Source organism: Cucumis sativus, chromosome 1, assembly GCF_000004075.3.
Source record: "Cucumis sativus cultivar 9930 chromosome 1, Cucumber_9930_V3, whole genome shotgun sequence".
NCBI lineage: Eukaryota > Viridiplantae > Streptophyta > Magnoliopsida > Cucurbitales > Cucurbitaceae > Cucumis > Cucumis sativus.
In genome coordinates this window covers 32,557,827-32,580,182 of record NC_026655.2, presented here as the reverse complement: position 1 = coordinate 32,580,182, position 22,356 = coordinate 32,557,827, and the positions used below count along the sequence as shown (strand labels likewise).

The window sequence follows — 22,356 nt, the reverse complement described above, 5'->3', positions numbered from 1 at the left end:
AAACATAGTTCATCTCGTGATATTTCTGGCATATTAAACGACATATAAATAGATTAGAAGTTCCTTATATGCTCATGAGGGTCTTCATGTGTGTGCTCTCCAAACTGTCCAACATTCTAGATCATTTGAAGCATTACTAGCTTGATTTTGAACCTTGAGTTGTCTCCAAATACTACACTTGCAATACCCGGGTTGAAATTATAGAGGCTCAACGGTGTGCATGATCTAATGGGTCAATCCAAATTATGAGCTAAGTAGGCTAGATTTTGGTTTTGGGCGTTCTGGTTGGGAGAGATATTGTTGTTCTGATTGTCCATGTTCGCTTGGTGTTGCCTTCTGCCTTTGTCTATGATTCCTCCAAAATGTTCATTCGATCTTAGGGTCAAGCTGGAATTCAGGTTGTTCGCCTGCACTCATAAACTTGTTCATGAACTTTTTGGTTAGAGCACGCGATTCAACTGAGATTGAACTTATGCATAATTTAGCGCACAATTAAATAATAGAAAGATCTTTAAAAATTCCCCGGCAATAGCGCCGGAAACTTAGTCGTCATAAAATTTTTATTCATGCGTTCTAATTTCTCAAGTGTCAAGCTTGTATGTTTAACAAGAGTAGTTCTAAGTTTATAACCATTATGCATCTAAACAAGGTTATACGATAAAAAAAGGTGCATTCTTATTAATGCGTTGTTATTATAAGAATCAAACATTGTCACACAAGTTTTCTCCTCTATCGCCCAAGTTCAAGTGAAGAGAAGTTTTCTAGTAAGTCTAGAGTTGATCATAGGGAATTTAAGCTCCTATTTTATCTAACCCCATACTAAATGATGCGGTATACACTGTACAATAAAGATATTAACAATATAATATTGATCTTAGATATTTACACTACTGTACTTGGCGGTGCAAGGTGAACATGGAAGTATAGCATAATGAGATATGAACTTAGTGTAGGCATGGCAAGGAAGGAAAGTTGAATTAACTAAAGGCAATGGTTAATGTTTTAATACTTTGAAGTGACATAAAGCATGTATTAACCAAGAATTAAGGCAAGCACATTCTCAGCGCTTCTATCATACTTGCTCGCCTCTCGGGATGAAAATATTTATAGTTAAGCTATGATTTATATATAATAATCTCACATACAAAACAGTAGTTAATCCTTATTTAGGTCGTACACATTTTAGGGCTTTCGACACACACAGCAACCTTTCAGTGATGTATGCAAAGGATGAACTTGACGACAAGAATGCATGACGACATTCTTCCCACCACCTGCTCAGCTAAAAGGGATTTTCACTTGTTTAGTGATTACGATCTCTACTCAAGTCCTTCTTTTGAATGAAAAAGGTTGAGATACTCACACTTAGCTTTGCATAACTCTTACAACATTCATTATGATTATCCGAGTATCACGAACATCAATTATTATAATTCAACCAACCAACTATGTAGACATGGAAAGACAAGAAATATGGGAGAATGGAAGAAGAAATTCATTGCTTTCATAAACAATATGTTAAGCTTTTTAACCATGAGGTTTAGATTACAAAACAATAGAATATAAAAATTACAAGATGGAAAAATAAATCATGAGTTACGCCACAGAGTTTGATCTCTCATACTCTTTAGCTCTGATTTTTGCCTATGTCTGAGGAAAACAATGGAAGAGATGGATCTCTCTCTCCTCTTTGCTGTAGGCTTTTATCTAAAACTGAAGGGAAGGGAGATGGATGGGTGGAGGGAGCATTTTGTTTTTCCCAGCCAAAATTGCACACCGATTGAGAAGTGAGACACTCTATTTATATTCAAGAACTGATGTTGACAGGCTGCCACGCGCCATTAAAACCTCTGAAAAGCTGCAATCGACATTGTGCATATCCTTTTGTCCTTTCTCTAAATTTCCTGCCAACTAATTTTGTCTGCAATTGCCTTAATCGCATAGCTTGTACTTCTATTTTCGCAAAGGTTGGATTGAACTTCTCGCATAGACATATTTTTGTCAAGCTTCACTCTCTTTTTGCCTAAAAGCATGTGCCAACAGCACTAAATGCTAGTGAATTGTGGATAAGGTTCTTCTGTATTATGCTATTGGAAATATAACCAAATTGTTAACTTTTTTCTCTATTTTCTTTTGTTTCCATGCAATAAGATCTCATTATTTTACTCAAAAGGGTACACAATAACTTGTACTTCTACAAGTTGTCACTGCCCCCGCTGACACCCTAGCTTGCCATACGAGATGTGACGTGACTTGAGTATCTTTATGTGTTAAATGCTAAAACCTTCAATCTTGAGGTCCTTAAGCTTTGCTTAATCGCCCAAAGACTTTCCTTTGTCTTAACTTACAACTTTACAAGTATTTTGAGGTGATAACAGAAAACACTTAAAACAGAGAAGTAACCAAACGAAAACTTTATTGAACTTTTGGCTAAGCATTTTACAATAACTTTACTACAATACAAATACACAACTCTTAAACTTAAAGAGGTAAAACACCTTGGCAGCCTCTTCTCGCCTAGCAAGTCCTTTTTAACTTTCCCCTACTTGGCCTTAGCGCCTTGAACGTGGAAGGTAAAATTTTAAAACAAGTCTAAAAGACTTAGTGAGGTTTTAAGATTTTTTTTTTTTGCAAAATTTGTAAATTAAACTTTATTTTGTCAAATTTTACATCAAACATTTTTTGCTCATAAACTTGTCATTTCGCGTAAATGCTTCATCTCGCAAAATATAACAAGCACATAAACACACATTAGTCACAAACATTCCTTTCGTCAATAATTTCAAATCATTCTCTACGTAAAGACTCATCATCTTGCATTTAGACTACTGAGATGTCCTTTTCATCATCAACATCAAAGAGTATTATGATTCGTTCTTGTTGCTCATGCCGCTAAATATACAATGCAATCATTTTCTATATTGGTCAGCTTCATTCCACCATGCAGTCCTTTTCTACATGACTGTCTTTAGCCTTATGTGCATATAACAGTTAGCTCATTAGTAAGAAGATAACTAGTGGTTTGATAATTCATTCATAAACATTCACAATCTCAATAAACATACTTGAAACATTGCACAAGTTTTTCATATAAATCTCTCTTTAGAAATCATTAACTTAAATAAAAAAGAACTTATAAGAAAAATTTTAACATAAACATTTCAAAGAATAAGACACTCACAACACTTGGAAAATAAACTTCAAAGGCTTCTCCTATTCTTCTTCTTGCATAGACAAATTCGCACCACCTCAACACTTAAACTTTTCTTTTCAAATTCTAAAAATAATCCCTCTTTAACATTATGATCTCATCCTCTATTTATACTACTTCATAAACAAGCTTAGTCACCTTTAATCTCTTATCAGCTTGTCAGCTTCTACTTCTAGTGCACTGAAATTTATTATTCAGTGACAAAGTTTTAGTGGTGTAAGTAATTTTTGTCACTAAATGATCATTTTTATCAATGCTAAATTTTTTTGCCATGAAATATGGTTATTAGCAACATATTTTCAATCCACGTCACTAAACGAATTAGCAACACACGAAATAATGTCACTAAAAGTTAAATAGTTTTAGTAACAAATAACTGTTGTAAAATTTCTCTTTTAATTTTCATCCAAATTTTCATCTAATAATTTGTTATATATATATATATTTATCAAATCCTTAATTTCTCTTCCTCTTCCACGACAAAAAACACAAAATCCCTAAATCCCAAATTCCCAACCCTCCAACCCTCTCCATCTCATCGGTCGGTCACATTTCGGTCGGCGACTACCCACAACAAGCTAGTGTTTCGTCATGTTTCGCCTGGCCAACTCCTTGACGTATTCTTATTGACAATGAACCACAACTGACGGTGACTTGAAGAGAAAGGTACGCGGTATTCCTTCATCCCTTCAATGTGAGTTATTCATTTTTTTTTTAATTATTTTGAGAGAGTTTTTGAGTTCAGTTTCAATGATCCTACCATTTGGGATAAAAATTATAGATCATAAGAGATTAAATTATTTCTTTAAACCATAAAGACCAACATTACAATGTAAAGTTAATGAGATTGAAAAATGAAACTTATTCAATCAATTTAGCTAGTTTTTTTTTTTTTCCTTCTTTAGGGTGTGTGTGGCTGATTTCTCATTGCTTTTCACTATGCTACTACAAAAGAATCCACTAAACTAGTCTGGTCTCTTTAAGTTCTTTAGATTATTCATTATAGTGATGTAGAAAACTATTAAAATACAAAATAGTGAAAAGCTGCATCTTTTTCATTGGGGTTTACTTTGCTTCCAAATCACCGAAATTGGGTAAAATGTTTCTCAATCATTATTAAACAATCAGTTGACAAGAATTTATCAAACAAAGTAAAACACAAAAAATTAGAACCAAATAAACAAAATACGGTTAGCTTACGCATTGTCCTTTATTCCGAAGGAAGAGATGTAGAACAACATTACTCAAGCAAAACAACTCTGTATGTTATATGCTGTACCTTAGAGCAAGAGGGATAAAATCCCAAAGTTCTCATTCTAAATGCTAATCCCAAAAGTCCCCTTTATTATTTGCATTTTATTTGTGTAGCAATTTATTATAATTTGTTTAGTTTTCTTCGCCCCTTTGGTGCAGATGACAATTTTTGCATTTTTATGAATTTAGTAAGCTTCTTTAGTCTAATTCTCAGTAGCTTTTTATGAATTTTATTGACTGTTATTCGATCATATCAGCAACTTAGTCCAGTGGAGGTTTTTTTCCTTCACCAATGGTCGCCCCTCAGTCGAGTACTTGATAAAATAGAAGAGGCAATTAGTTTATTCTGGTTTTTTATATCTAAAATAATTGCTTGGTGCCAATCTCCATTATGTGGCTTCTTTGTTTATTGGCATTAATAAACTATGGATACTTTCTACCTAAATTTAGTTATTAAAGTCCCTTTTTCCCTCGTCATCGATTGCGAGAAAATAAAATTTTAAGATTCATTCAATGCATATCTCTACCCTTGTAATTGTTTTACTTTATGTTACAAAAGTCCTTAAAATTGGGTCTTCTTTACATGCATGCCATTTTTAGAGTCTTAATTCTTGAAGCTCAGTTTCAACTTTGGTATTGCACTAGAGTTAACGATTTTATGATTGTAATTGTAGAGTCAGCAGGAGTTGGATTTACCCCACATGTCAACACCGTAAAAGCTAGAGAGTTTTGTATTTTTGTCTGTTTTATGTTTCTTTAATTGGGCATTGCAAATTTATTGCAGTTGCATTGTCTTTTGTTCTCTATTTTTATGTAATTGGAGATTTGAGTAAGTATGATTTTCCCATAAATGTTTGGAAGGGTAATCTTATTATGGAAACTTACAAACGTGTCCAACGTGATAGAAAGATAGTCAGGTTTAATCAACGCTAATGTGAAAATGCACATGAAAATGCACATTTTGATCTTGATTTTTGTTATACTGTGGAAGAGTTTTTATACTGCTTTTTGGTTTCTTCAATTTGATCTTAGTAACTTTGTTTTTTAGGAACAAGCGACCAAAGTTCATTGCATGGTTGGTTGAAATAAAAAAGGTAAATTAACATTGGTAAGTTATAACATTATCTCGTTATTTTGTTGCACGTACAAAATGTGGAATAGTTTTTTTGCAATACTTGAATTTCCTTCATTTTTTACATATTTCATGCTTTCATTATGATAGAGCCAACTTCAGTAATTCATCTCTTCAGTGTATGGATTTGAATTAACTAAAACCAAGTTAGTTTTTCACCATACTTCATCGTCTAGGAATGAAAGAAGAAAAAGAGACTTCAAGTTTCTATTTCAAGGACATGATTCTTATACTTAAAAGTTAAAGTTTTTATTATTAATGCTATTCTCATTTTGTTTGTAGATTTTAAAGAGTTGAAGATAACAATCAGTGAGACTTTGAGTTTGGAGTTATCTTATAGTTATTTTAAATGAGGTAACTTTCTCCCTTGTTTCTTCATTTATTAATTATGATTTAATGGGTCTGCTAGTGATTTAGTATGCTACCAGACAAATGCTTAATTTTTCTAAGATTGCTTTATTGGATTGCTTATTTTTTTAACTTGACATTGTTCTATTTTGGTTTAGGTCGTGGAATCCAAATTTATATTTGAAGCCAAGTTCATACGATAAGGTGATTGAGTTTCAAGCTTTTTTAATTAAGTTTGTGTTTATCTTAAACTAGAATTGTAATGACCAACTGTATGTATGTTCAAGGATATATATGCATTTTGTTAGTTCTTTGATTGAAAGTTTGGGTTGATTATTCAAGAAACATAAATAGTTCAATTGATGGAAAGCTTAAATTCTTGCATATGTGTTGTTTGAGTTGATTATGTTGTACATCATTGTTGGACTACAAAACAGATGCAATATAATTATATTTAACATTTTAAAATATAATAAATTGTATATTATTTTTTATATAATAAAATACTTTTAAAAGCATTGGTTTTTTTAAAAAATAAATTATAGGAAATTTTAGTGGTGCACTTCAATACGTCGCAAAAGATGTTTGTAACGGTCTCAAATTAACCTTAAGTAACAACATTATTTGTCACTAAAACATCATGTTTAGTGGCAAGTGCAATACATCACTATAAAAGATAAATAGTGACATAACATATGTTACTAAAAGTATATCTTTTGCGGCTCGTAGTTGTTGCATTGCTAAAACTTTTAGCGACGTAGATTTAACAACAGTCCTAACGACGTAGTGGTGGTGCACGTGTAAGCTTAAAATTTAACTTAATCATGCTTAACTTAAACTTTACACGTGGTCCATTAAACATGCCTAGAAAATTTCCGTGAAGTTTTCTTACTTCTTCTCGCCTAGTCCTTTATCTTGCAAAACACCTTATAAGGTTCATGAACTATATTAAATTTCATTTTGTATGCTTCTAAATAAAATTTCAATTATAGAATGAATTTCTTGCCTATAACAAAATATATTGAATAGTGCAAACAAAAAATTAAAAAAGAAAATATTTTCAACCATTAATATTTTGTCAAAATATGACAATCCATAATTTAATATACTTATCAAAATATGACAAACAATAATTCTTTAGTGTACCAAAGGTTCATGAACTGTATTAAATTTTATTTTGACATACCAAAATAAACAAAAAAAAAAAAATATTACATACACAAAAAATGGTTAATTAACTCAGAAAGTATTTATTTCCCGCTCCAGAAAACTGCATAAACCTGAGAAAAATACATTAAAATGAAAAAGTCTCATTTTAATGTGAAGGTTCAAATTAAACAACATGCATAGCCTAAGTTAAGCAAAGAACTTTAATATTTACATGTCTAAACACTACAAGAAAAATGGTCTACGACGAGAGTTATTTACTGTCACGAACAAAATCTGTGACAGTTATTTTCAGTCATAGAAGCGGGAGTCATGAAAAGTTCTTCCATGACAATTTTCAAAAATTGTCGCAATAACTTATTTCATGACATAAAATAAATATCGTTAATTAGGATTCTATGACATCAAATAACTATCATATTTTATTTTATGACAATAAATAACTATCATCATTTGTATATTAACGACAGTTAAATAAATGTCGCGAATTCGTTTATTGTGACATTTTTTATATGTCACGGATATGTCAATCGCGACAGTTTTTTTTTTTAAATTGTCATTGTTTTGTTATTGATGACATTTTTTTCCAATGGGCAATTGTGACAATTAATTTTGTAAAAAAATTGTCATTGGTTTCGTATTAACAACAATTAATGATTGTCACAAATTCATATATTACGACATTTATTTCCTGTTGCAAATTACTCAATTACTACAGTTTTTTTCCTGTTCTCCTTGTTGTTCTGCCATTACACGAACCATTTGAATGACAATAATGTAGCCGACAATGACAACTTTGAATTTATAATATTGACACGCATATAGAAAAAAATAGCCGACACTTTAATATATATACGCTATAATACAATTTATAATATTCATACATTTCCAATCAAGTTCCAACAATTTACAAGTACGGAATACCAGGCCTTAATCAAAAAATATTTGAAATAGCATCGGAATACATATAACAAGATTTTCTACAGAAGCATAAACGACCAACCGAGAATTTTCGTCTCTGAAAATGTTCATTGAAAGTAAACTCATGAAGTTGTCGACTCCAGTTGAACCTACAAAGACAACATGAATATAAACATCCTTCACAAGACAAGAGAGTACAACTCTTATAGAAAGTTTCAACATTGAACATTACCTATCACTACATGCGTCGATAAGAGAAACAACTACGTAGCAGAACACAAATGTAGAATAACAGTGTCACCTTAACATCCACTTGGTCTACAATATTGGAACTTTTTACAAATTACAACTCTTGTATCATTACTCTTTAGAAAATTTAGGTGGATATAAATAAGTAATCTACAAGGAAATTATTGAATAAGTAATCATAAGTAATAATAGAGATGAATGAAACTTAAGAATCCATTAGTAGTTCACTGTCAATAAGGTTGGAAAAAACGTTATCCAACAAGAACCGAAAAGTTTCCATCTTAAGGAGTCAAACACTTTCAAATTTACAAATATTAGAAAGAAGACAGTTTTATGTGCAATCCACTTCAGTTAACGAAGCCAAGAAATATTAAGGTACTAGGAAAATGGAATTGGAACAACTTTGATCATTTATGGCTTTAACATAAATTAAAGGTCTCATAGTTTCTTATCCAAAAAAAGCTCTACCAATGAGTACATACATAAAACTCATGACAATTTACACAAGTAGCAATAGCAATAAGTACATACATAACACCCGTGGCAATTTACACAAGTAACAATTTAGCAATAGTCAATCGGTACAAGCATACTATCCATGATAAGAAAAAAAGGTATCTATTACTCCTAATCCTCTAATATGAACGACATTAACTAAGAAGGGGCCATTGAAGTTAAAATTATAAGCCATCAGTTTAGTCTTTTAGGACACACAACAATTCTCCTACCTCCTACTAGCAGCAAAACCTACTTGCTATATTAATTTCCAAAAAGTTTGTTTTAGCATATATAACCACTAAAATTGAATAATGACAAATCACAAATATATCCTTATTCCTAGTCCTTACAATAAAAAAGCTAAGACAATATACCTAATACAATTTCTAGTCCTTAAAGTTCAACAGTTTATATTAGGCAGTCATCGCAAATAAAGATGAATTATGAATAATCATGCACCAATTCTCTCAAATTATTAAAACAGAGAGTAAGATTACAACAAGTACTCAAGTTAATGAACAAAAAAAAAGCCTGAAATGCAGTCAGTCAAATTCCACCCCAATCAGAGTTTTGCGTAACTACGATAATCAAGGAATAGCTTTTCCTAACAAGCAATGAATGAGACTATATACCAATTTGTGGAATGCATATGATTGGGCCAACTGAAGGGGTTCGTGTCAAAACATACTTGTATCAACATACCAATATGCATAGCTAGCTTGCGGCAATTTAGGCCTATAGCTTGTTACTAGAATGAAGTGTCCAACATTATCCCATGTGTATGACCAAGCTGTCCATATTTTGGAAGACCGCAATACTGAAAAAACCAAACATGCAAAATAACCATTGCTACATGAAGTCAAGAAGGATGAAACAGTGTTTTATACCATTTTTTTTGTCTAAGCCTAACTAGCACTACTCAATACATGGCACTATTTTATGAGCTAATTCAAACTAAGATCCAAACTAGGGCTCATCCATGCCAGAATAAAAAATAAAGATACCAACTTCTAAGACACTAATAAAGTAAGTATAAACCAAATAGAATGTTAAAAAGTGTGAACCTTCACAAGCCCTAGCTCACACTTATATTTCCAGTTCTTTTTCATACACAACACCAACCCTATCTCAATTATAATAAAAACACCAATTAAACAGCACAATGCTAAAACCTACATTTCCAATCCTCAATCCATATGAACCACACAATATTGACAAAATAAAACCTCAAGGACGCAAGCAAAGAATTGCCTTCGGCAGTTATTTGATTGCAAGAAGATCCATATGTGAAGTTTGTATAATATTGATAGCTGACCTTAGAGCATGATTAAGCCTAAAACATAGAAACATTGAAGAATAGAACACCAATCATCTCATGACAAATAAACCATAAAAAACCTGAAGTGAAATGAGTTTTGAAGATCAATATCCAAATCCTTTGTTCCAACTAGATTGACAACTACAATGGCTAAAAGTAGCTCGACAATCTCAGCTTTTAGCAACACAATATCTATACATAATCTAAAAGCATAGAATTAACCCTTATGAATAGAAACTCATTGATTGACTAGAAAGCTAAAAATGAAAGAAAATGAAAAAGAGAGACAAGAAAACCTTAGAACAATACCTTTAATTCTCCTTTCGACAAGTACCCACCCACCAGCTTCATATTAAGCCCTCTCAACTAAACCTAAGTTATGTAACAAAATTATGTTTTCAATTAGTAGTGAAGAAAGAAAATTAATAAACCACAAGCATAGATAGACATTAATTATACTTTTAGCATTTTTATCAATCAAACTAAAAAGATATTCTCCAATGCCTTTCAAGGCTCTCTGGTTCTATACTTTTAGCATTTTCATCAATCAGACTGAAAAGATAAACATCAGTTATACCTGCAAAGTCAGTTTCCAATGAAATATTATGAGAAAGATAAAGAACTAGTATGACTTTTTAGCTAATTTTAACTTTCATAAATCTCTATTTTTTCATAAATCACACACTAAAACTTTTCTTTGTGGATCCATACCCAAATCGAAATTCTACAAGATCTTTAAGAGTAAGGAAAAAACTACTATGGAGATTTTAGATGATATTAATTCAAGCAAACGCTGATATATTACTAATATACCATACTAATTAGACTAAAACACTTTCAACAAGACTAGAATGATACAAATTATATTTTAAACCACAATAGTTGAATATGTATTTTGGTAGGGAGGTAGAAACTACTTACTTGAACAAATAACGACAACGTCCTTGAAGTAAGAGCTAGAACTTTCTACTAATCCTCAATTCAATCAATTATTCAAAATGCCATAAGATAGTAATAGGAAGAAAATATAGTTTCATACGGTTAAATGACTAATTTTTCAACAACAACCATACTTCTTAATTGATAACTATTGAAATAAGCTCAGCTAGCTAATTAACCAGTATCTCCTTTACTTGCCATTACTTAGTATAATCACAAAATAGAAAGGTTAGCTTGAGACACATAGCAGCCCAGATGGAGAGGTAAAGGAAGAGTTTAGTCTAAATTCCGCACTAAGAAAGGAAATTCACCTTCTATCTTTCTCTGTCAATTGAAATTAACTAAACATCCTAAAAGTGAAAAAACAAGAAAATAATCATATCCTTGAAAGAGAAACTCAAATTCTCTTTTTCTTATTCCATTCCTAGACGGTGAAGTATGTACTTATTCAAGACAAGTACTTAGATATAAAAAATGAGAATCGTATACCATGAGTAAGAAATGGTATACCATGAATAAGAAATGAGAATCGTTTTATATTTATTCAAGACATCAAATTTTGGTCTCCCCTCAATAAAACTATAATAAGTAACTAAAAGATAAAGGACTAAAGTTGTGGAGTTGTGACCATGATTTCTTGGTTCCATCAATAATTTAATTAGATGTTGGGTTTTGGAGTGATTCACAACCAGAGTATGCAAAAAAAGTACTTAGATATAAAAAATTAAGAACTATTAGTCTTACTTAATCATACTTTCATTACTTTGATATTGATCTAATTTGGATGTAATCTTGGTCTATTCATGTAAAACTCTAAACTTAGGTGTTAGATAATTCAAAAGAGAAACTACCCCAACAAATAGAAAAATAGAGATAACTATAATCTACTAATTAAAAGTCTCGTTCCTAATTATAAACATTCTCGAATTGAAATTTTCACCATTCAAAAGCCATAAACTAGCAGACTCCATAACTTAGTCTGAAGCAAGAGATACTAAACCTATTTTCAAATTTGTGAATAGAAATCGTTCCTACAAAATCAAAAGCAACACCATAAAATCAATAAAGAAAGCAAAAAATTGAAACCAATTTTGCAGGAAAAGGCGAGAAAAACAAAACCTTTTCTAACAACATGATAAGCATCCTCAGCAGCCACTTAAGTAGCAACGACCTAAAAAGAACCAAAAAAACAAAACCCATTTCAAATTTAGTCATAATAAACACACAAAAAAAATCAAGAATATATAAAACAAGAAACACATACGGATATGATCTTCAAGAAGCCATTGATGGTGAGGTTGAGAAAGGGATTACCCATATCATCGATCTTGGGAGTCGATGAGGAGCCGATGAAGCCGGTGAGAGGCATGGTGTTGTTCTAAAGATTGTGTGTGAGAAGGGATTGAAAGTGGAGGTTGGTGGTAGAACTGGGTTGTAAATTAGCCAACATAGCATTTACAAGAAACTAAGTCCTGCCGACCAACTATTTACATATTTCATTCTAAAGTTTCTTGGGATATCAGTTCTCATGTTGAAATAAAAAAAAATCACAGTACGTGCAACTACGCAAAAACAATTTCAATAAAAACATATTTCTCACATTAAGATTAACAAAAGAGAAAAATTCAAACACATTAGAAAAGGATAATCTTATGTAGTCCCATAAACAAAAAAGGTAGACATCTAATCTCAATTATTAGATTGACTTTCAGTTTGCATGATCCACAATGCAAAGAAGAAAAAACTAAAGGAAGAATAAAAAGAAACATACCACAAAAATCAATAGCTTTTTTCAGTCCATTATTAGAACCATGAGAAAGCTCCTCTTTGATTCTAATCGATCCATTAGGTCCACCAGTCTTGTAACCACATCGTAAGTGCCAGCATCATGCCAAACTACCAAAATTCAGATCTTGCTAAGAAATAATCCCAAAATCAAATTAGTTTGTAAGCTATGAAAAATGCAAAAGTAAAATATAAAATTAAAGACAAGAAACAATCTCTAAAAATTAAGAATTACATCCTATGCTATTCTATCACAGACCCAAGATCTAAATACTCAATCCACGAAGGATCCAATTGATAACATAAACTGTTATTAGTTTTATTTTCAATGTTAGAGCTTTAAGTACGAGGGGTAGATTGATGAGTTCACAATTGCCCACACCTTAAAGTAAAGTTCACTTGGATGCATATCATTGCAGCGGCTCAAAGGACTAACTAGTACAAATAAAAATAAGAAAAATACAACCAAGAATTAGTGCCACAGACATACCTCCAAAACCTGAAATATTAAACCAATCTTCAAGTGTTCAATTTAAAAATAAATCATTTCAGATTCCAATCAATTTGGAGCGTTTGATAGAATATTACATATCATGATCTCAAGCCCTTTGATATATTTTTTTTACATATCATTTCTTAGTGTTCCTAGTTAGATTCTTTTAGTATACCAATTGACCCCTGCCCATGTCAAAAACTATGTTTCCACAGTTAGGGACAACACTTCTCAAGCTTCCTTCTTTAGATAATCATACATTATTATTACAATATTTTGACCAAATAACCAATGCTTAACCATTTTTAAAACGCGTTGAATCACCTCACCGCAAATTCTTCAACATTCTTCTCTACTTAGCCTAAACACCTGATCCTGGAAGATAAAATTTTAAAACATAAGTCTAAAAGATTTAGTGGGGTTTTATAAAAACCTTTCGCAATACCTTTTCATAATCATTTCGTAGAAATAATATCAAATCATTTAAACATATCGATAAATCATTTAATTTCGCATAAACTTTTATTTATGCTTAACAAATCATTTAATTTTGCCAAGGAACCCGATTCGTTTTCTATGTTTGGTCTCATTACCTCGCGTTTAGACTACTGTATCAACAACATCTGAGAACATACAAATTCGTCATTGTTGCTCAGACCGCTAAGCTTTATATGCTCCTTTCAATACATAAGCTAACTTCTTATCACCATATAGACCGTACATCCTATGATGGCATTGATTCTTTATGTGCACATAAAAGTTAGCATCATCTCAAAGAAATATAGTATTGAAATCATAATCATCAAATCAAGCTTTAACACTATAAATAATTATTGAAAACATAATTTTTCATAGAAATCTCTTTCAAACATTTTCATTTGAATTCTTCTTTTAAATTAGTAAAGAGAAATCATAATAATTTTTTTTAACATAAATTCATTTGAGAGAAAAGCACTAACCAAACTTTACTAAAAAAGTCTTTTCCGCAAGCATCTTCTCGCATGGCTAAACCAAGAACACTTAACATTTCAACAAAACTCTAATAATCCCCTCCTTAGTTACCCAAATCCTCATATTTATATAGCCCTTAAACTAATTTAGTCAAGCATAAACTCTTCTCGGTTCGCCAGCTCTTGCTTAAAACTTCACACGTGTAAATTTAGTATTCAACATAGCCATGCTTAAATCCTTAATCTTACACATTAACGTCTATCAAATCAGATTTGACATTTTCTTTGCCAAACCTTGCTTCCTGCCAAACCCAAACCGCGAATAACTTTAACCACTTAACATTTCTTGTGAATAACCTTATCACGTGGTTATATTTTTACTATAAGAAATCTTCCACACGACCTAACCAACTTTTACTCGCACAAAACTTTTATCGCAAACTGAAACACCAAGGCTTCCTCGCAGACTTCTTCTCCGTGAAACACTTGGTTCTTCTCGCGAAGACCACCCAAAACTCCTAGTCTAACACTCAAAACTTCAATTTCTTAACTTACGTTAAGACTTTTTCTCGTCTTATCACACAACTTCTTTCGTGAACTATCCACTTAATCATAAAGACGTATACTTAACCAGTAAAGATTTTATGCTTAATCCTTTACATAGATTTATTTAAACACCAACTTCTTAATACTTGGCCGAATTTTACTTCCTTACTCAAATTAGAAACGGGTCTCACATAACACACCCGATACCCTTAAAATGTAACACATGTACTTTTACTCCAAAATAAATTATTGATTGAATGTTGTCAGTTATAAGTTGTAAGTTGTAAGTTGCTGTAAGATATTGTTGATGTATTTGAAATGATGATTATTGTTATATATAATTGTCGATACTTTCATATATTGTCAATGCTCATGGAATGTTACTTCAAGTATTTATTGATTGATGTTTGATACATTTGAGTATTTAAAATATTTATACGTTTATTGTTTGATGTTTGATAACTTAACTTGTTGATGTATTTAAAATACATTCACTATGATTTTTAGGAATTCTTGCACATTTAACATAATAATTAATAGGTTCAATCAATTAGGCCTATAACACAACTTTTGGTTTTGCAAAAATGTCAAAACCCAAACCCAACCTAAATTATATTTGAAAATGGAAAGCTACAAACTTGTCCTCACATTGTGTTTCACTAATATATTTGATTTTTTTAATATACTTAAATGCTTAAATGTTAATTTTGTTATACTTGATGCACTGCTGTTAAACTTGTTATGCTTCACTGGTAAACTAAAAGAATTTGATACAATTGATACACGTAATTTGTTTGTTACACTTGAAGTCCTATTTATACACTATTGATATATACATGTAAACTTGATAATGATCACTTTACTAATGTACTGATATATTTTACTAATGTATTATTGATTGATACACTAAATTATATCATTCATATAATTGCACTACTAGTTTATACAATTCATACACTTGATACATATAATTTATTATATACTTAACCATAACTATAATGAAGTAGTGCAAAAGTTTTGCAAAAATGAAAATCTCATAGTAAGTATATCAACCAACTTAACTAATACATATATAATATAAGTACATCACAATATTGATACACAAAACTGATACAAATTAAAACCAAAACATAATTAATAATGTAAAAGAAAATAAAACTAAATCATTTGAAAATAGATTCAACTCCAAAATACATATCGAACAAAGTAATGAACATTCACAAACAGAAGTTAAGTTAATCCGATCAACAACTATTATATTTCATAATACAATTAATATATAATTGATATTCTAAAATCAAGATCAAGATTGAGAAGAATAAATGGTAGCTTTAATTTCAATAAATAATAAATACGAGTGATTCACAACAAAAGATGGAGAAGGAGGAGGAGGAAGAGCAGAAGAAGTTGGAGGATCAGTAGAAAGAGGGGCAGCAGAAGGAGGAGAGAAGAAGACGATCAAATCTCCCCTACCAATTTTAGACACCAATCGTAATCTACCGGTTAAGAAAAACAAATTGTTTGAAATAATGATTAGGATTTTAAAAAAAGGGGAAAAAGAAATATGTAGTTGAAGAAACAAATTGTTTTCCCTGTAAGATAAAGAATGAAGGAGGGGAATAAAAGAAGAAAAAAGCAGAGGAAGAGGAGAAACGTAATTGAAAAACAAACCGAAGAGAAGAACGGTGGAGAAGAAGGATAGTTTTGAAATAATTAAAAGTTTAAAATAAAAAATATCAAGTTAATTAAAAACTTGCTACATTTTCAAAATTGGAAAAGTTAACAGGAATTCAATTTTTTTTATTTATTTACGGTAGAACATAAATTTAAGAATTCAAATAAAAAATGAAACAGCCACATATGACTGAATTTTATTACATGCATATGGATTACACAATCTGAAGAACATTCATGGATGTTTGATGTACAAAAGATCATGTGCCCTTCCATTAATCATGAAATATATATGAGTGGTCACCTACTATTCTGTTTAATTGGTTTGAGTATCATTATTAGAACCAATGACCATTTCAACCAATGCATAATGGATCCTCAACCCTCCCTTCCACCTATTGGTCCAAACATCATAGAGACCAAAGTAGAGCTTGAGATCATCATTATTATTATTAGTTCTGGGCGTAGGTACTGTAACAGTCAATTCAGTAAAAGGAATCAAGGAAATTTCTGGATCAGTTGTAGTAGTTATGATTCCAAGATTCACTTTCTGGAAACGGAAATTTCCCTTTTTACCAATCTTAGCCATTATGTAAACGCTACAATCATCCCATCCAAAAGCATCGGGTCCTAGTGAGACACCAAAAGAAACTTTGTACGTTTTTTCAGGCACAAGATCTCTGTTGGTTGAACCTGTTACTTCTAACCAACATACTTGTTTTAACTCAGCAAAATAATCTTCATCTTCATCATCCGTCGTCCTACACAAACCGCCCACCCAGTCAATATAATCCTGAACTGAAAACTTAAGAACCACTATAAAATATACATTAATAAGGCTAAACATAAAAGGAGGAGTTTGTAAAAAAGATTTGTTTTTTGTTTTATTATTAGAAAATACATCTTTATCGTTCCTATTTTATTTTAGGGATGGATCCCTCTCTCTCTCTCTCTCACACCTTGCCCCTCACCAACCTTCACCTCAACCTCCTCTTCCGCCACTTCTTCTTCCAACTTTTCCGGCACCTCAACCTTCACCAACCTTCTTTTTCCATCTCTTACCCCAGATTCCATTTTTATATAAGATATCACCAATTATAGAGACCAAAAATCGATCAAAATCAAACAAAAAAACTCTTATTATTTTTCGAAACCTACTGACTAAAAACTTCTATTTTGAACCTTCAAGGAACCAAATATACCCATTACTCAAAACATTAGAACAAAAAAGTATATTTTCTTTATTATTATTTCGGTATTTAACATATATATGGTATGAGATAAGAATTTTTCTTTTCTTTTCTTATGCATGGAAAATATATATACCTAAATTGGTTAAATTATGGTAGGTTGGAAAATTAAAGTTGAATTTATGTTCTAAGAAAAGGAAGCTAAGCATCAAAATATAATAAAATAGAGAAAAGTTAAAAAGATGAAGCTTACCGGTCTCGACGAGGTATGGTCCAATATCGTCTATCACTGCCCCATGTAATATTTAGAGCCCTTGGATAAATTTTGAATGTGTCCTCCTAAAACATTGTGACTATCCTCAATTTAAATGTTATATTACAAATATGATAAAACCTTTGTTTACATCGTCTTCTTTTAACAATATGACATTATATATCATCTTTTACTTCTATCCAAACAAAATTTAAAAACATTTTCAAATATAACTAAATTGAGTGAGATATTTAAAATATCTCACTTTATATACGATGAACTACGACAAACCAATATTTATCATTATTACAATAATTATATAGTAGTCTATCTTCTATAACATAACAATATTATATAGATAGTAATATTTTACTATATTTATAATTATTTAAACAAATTTGTTATTTAAAATAATTTTTCTTGTTAATTACCGTCTTTATATAAGGTTCCTCTTAGGCTAGGTTTAAATTTTTCCTAATGTAATATATATATGTATTAACGTAATAAAATTATTTTTAGTTGATATTATTTTGATATTATTTCCGTACTCTACTAAATTATCAATGAAATAGAGATTTATTCCGTAAAATCAACTATATGTATATATATATATATGTATATTGTATAGCAGTTTCAAATTGATTTTTTAAAAGTAATTTTAAATAGTAAACTTATCTTTTCCAAATTCTTTTTATAATTTAACATTAAAAAATTAACTTTTTAAACACATTTTAACGATTAAGGGACTAAAAGGCTAGGTTATGAAAATTCAAAAACTAAACTTCATTATTAAAGATTGAATGATTAAAAAGATAAACTTTCACATTTTCTTCCTAACTCAAACACTAATAAACTAATTTGAATTCATTTATCTTGTGTTTGGACCTCAAACAACCCTTTGTACAGGGAAAGACTAAACTTTTTCTTTTTGTTATTTTTTCTTTTTTAACTAAAACACTAATTACCTAAGCACTTTTGAAAGAAATAATTAGTCAAGACTTCTAAGTTTTATTTATATTTGTTTTTACCTCTCTATAATTAAGAGTTAACCCAAACATTAGTAACTTTTAAGGACACAAATTTTACTCATTTGCAAACCCTTTGATAAGCATATCAAACACAACTATATTTAAACTGAATTATAGATACTTTCTTCTAATGCCAAATTAGTATAATATTAAAGTTTATAAGCACATAAAACCTATGAACAAACCCAAACCATTTGAAAACTTTAAATTTAGAAAGAAAGAAAAAGAGATTGAGAATTGTGATCTGGTTGTGAATTTAAAAACGCTGAAAAATAATAATACGTACGTAACAATTTAATGAACTACTCATGTTTTTACCAACAACAATCTTATATATACTAGTAAGTTAAGCCTAATAACAAAGTCGTTGTATAGAGATCTAGAGATATGGTTTCATTCGAATTAATTAGATTTATGACATAGTTGTGACAATTGATAATATAAATAAAAAAAAATTAGTATATAAATCATAAATGAGATTTTGGAAGCTTACACCAATAGTATTTACAGAAGTAACAGCTCGAAAGTGAGGATCGGAAGGTGGTCTGATTAGTCTCCGACCTAGAAAAGGCATCGATCAACTTAGTTTTGGTAATTGTAGTTAATTATTGAAGCTTTTCTTTTCCCTCTTTACTTCATTGATATATAGTAATTAACAGCGTCAACTAGAAGCCTTTTTTTATGGAGGAAGAAAGATGGAAGGAAGCGCTTGTGTGAATATATTCCAATTTTGTAGAATTTGGTATCTAAACCAAATTGAAAGAGTTGGACCTCAACCAAAGAATCAAATCATTTGCGATAAAGCTTTTGTATCATGCAATCACAAGGAGAAACAAGAATCGAATTCTCTTCAAAATTTTCTTGCTTAGTGCCCAATTGGAATGTGTCTCTCTTCGTTTTTGGATCTCTCTTTCCTTCCTTCCTTCCTTTCCTCTTTTCATCCTTTTGGAATAGCATATAGTTCTTTAGCAGATTGGATGGGCGAATCCAGATCAGAATAGTTTTTCACTTTATGAAATAAGAGTAGACTTCTCTTGATTTTGTTTGTCACTTATTAAAAAACTGGTATATGATGTCCTTCAAATATGAATGTTTTAACATACTGTTACGTTTTTTACAAAAAATTATTTATTTAAAAGAACTATTTTAAAATATCTTCTAAGTTGGTAAGAATTCACTTTTTCTCTAACATGAAAATTTGTTCAAGAAGATATTTTTTACTTCTTCATCACCAAGTCTCTTCAAGATCTTTGATCAAGAATCATCTTTAAAGATTGATTTTTTAACTAAAATATCTTTAAAGATTACTTTTCCAATTTTGGTTCGACCTTTATCAATATCTATTTATAAAAATGAACTTTCATTCTCCTTCTAGGTATTCAATAAGACGCATTCAACAAAAAGCCACATAGAAGGATCTTTGTCTAAGATTAGTCTTTATCTTATAAACATATATTTTAATGAAGACTATATGATTTTTTCAAGACCGATTCAAGATATACGAAGATAAGAGATTAAAAAAAGACCTTAATAATTGGATGTGTTCAATTATATAAAAATTAGGGGAGCCTAATAATCTTCAATAGGTTCAAAGGGGAGTCGAATTCTTTTAGTAAATATCAATTACTAAAAGCGTATCAATCTAGAGAAAGTGGCATCTAGTTTAATAAAGTGTTATATAGTATTTTTTTTCTCAAAATTATACTAATTTGAATCTTAATAAAATAAATTTATCTAACCTTCAAAGCTCTCTAGAAATAGGTGATATTGATCAAAGTCGATTATCAAAGTTTCAAAGTTCCAACGTTATGTTTACTTCTTGTTTCCTTAATTATAAATTTAGCCTCTAACTAAAGTAACAACTTAAAAAGTAATATATTTTACTTTTTCAATTGGTATCAAACTAAGGGTATAATGAAATTGATCTAATTAAAGAATATGAGGGTCTACTACTTGACCATATGTCCTTGATGGCACAAATTATGCTTAATGGAGGGCTCACATGACTATATTTCTCAAATCCATTAATAGTAAAACATGGAAAGCTGTTGTTACTGGATGGGAACCTCCTAGTATAAAAAATTGATGGTAAAACAACTCTTAAACCTAAAATAGAATGAATTGAAGCGGAAGATCAAGCTTCTCTTAGAAATTCGCGTGCACTTAATGCTATCTACGATGGAGTTGTTCAAAGTGTGCTTAAATTAATAAATACAAGTATTTGGACAGGACAAGCTTGGAAGATTCTTGAAGTAGCTTACGAAGGAACTTCAAAAGTAAAAACCTCACCACTACAAATATTAAGGTCAAAATTTGAATCTCCAAGAATGATGGAAGAAGAATCAATTGCTGATTTTATTTTCTCAATTCACTGTGCTCACCATTCTCAAACTCATTATAACTCAATTTCAGTGGAGTAGATTGAACTTTACAATTACGACCTTTCTTGAACATAATTTTTTCTATAGGTTTTGTACAACTGTGTGTGAACTTTACTTGGAGAATTAACCAATGGTTGGAGGTCCAGGTGTAGTCTTAGGTGATGAGTTGTGCTTGTGGCTTATGAACAAGGTTATTCATCCCACACCAAGTTGTATACAAGTAGGGCAAAACCACAGGGTAATCTTCTGATTGTTATTATTTGCTAATTATTATAAAATTTAGAAAGCTATGTTTGACCTAAGTCAATCAATATCTTAATGAATTTGGAAATCATTAATGCCATAGTTCAATGGAGATTGTAACTCAAGGTAACGAAGTTGAAATAAAAGGCTTTTATAATGAGCCCAATGCTTTTCCTCTTCTATATTGAATTTATTCTCATACTGCCTTTTCTTTAGGTTAGCTTATTAAATTGGAGTTAAGAATTGTATAATATATGAAATAGGCAGTCATGTGAAATTTTACATTATTTGAAATGAATTGTTGGTGTGAGATTATGGGAAAAATACTTCTCAAATAAACACAATGTTACCACAATATCTTCTTCCAACTTGTCTAATTGTTGTGCATCTAATACCTTGTTACATATAGAATTGAAAAATATGCAAAACCTAAATTATAGCATAATGAACATGTTATGATAGCAATGATCTTATCGCGATGGGAAAGAAAAAACTGTTGTATGAGCACATGACAATCATGAGATTTTAAACTAGTTAAGTTTTAAATCTATCATTGACACAAGGTTTCTAATATTGTAAGAGTAACCCTCAAGAACCTTTATTTCGAATAAACTCTTCAAAACACATTGTTTTTCTTCCTTTGTAAGAGCATAACATGCGAGAGGAATGATTTTTTTTTTTTTTTACTTTTGTTTTACGGACAAGTTTTTGTTAAAGTTTTAGATAAATTAAATTATGTCTAGTATTCAACTCATCCTTACTTTTTTCAAGTATAC

At 30.6% G+C, this 22,356-nt stretch overlaps 1 protein-coding gene and 1 long non-coding RNA gene across 3 annotated transcripts; one reads left to right on the top strand and one right to left on the bottom strand.

Moving 5' to 3' along the window:
• The first annotated feature begins 3,682 nt into the window (after nt 1-3,682).
• On the top strand, nt 3,683-6,329 carry LOC105436366. 2 transcript variants are annotated; one of them, XR_970247.2, is made up of 4 exons: nt 3,683-3,877; nt 5,514-5,559; nt 5,880-5,951; nt 6,104-6,329. It is a non-coding gene; the product is annotated as an uncharacterized LOC105436366 (long non-coding RNA). The 2 variants fall into 2 exon arrangements; XR_004215747.1 differs by having other exon boundaries at nt 5,514-5,573.
• Nucleotides 6,330-16,650: 10,321 nt separating this feature from the next.
• On the bottom strand, nt 16,651-19,654 carry LOC101211047 (protein PHLOEM PROTEIN 2-LIKE A9). Its single transcript, XM_004151273.3, has 3 exons — nt 19,450-19,654; nt 17,929-18,014; nt 16,651-17,246 (listed from the first exon to the last, which is right to left on the bottom strand). Exons 1-3 carry the CDS (start codon nt 19,528-19,530, stop codon nt 16,802-16,804), a joined length of 612 nt encoding a protein of 203 aa, XP_004151321.1. The 5' UTR covers nt 19,531-19,654; the 3' UTR covers nt 16,651-16,801.
• Nucleotides 19,655-22,356: the final 2,702 nt, after the last annotated feature.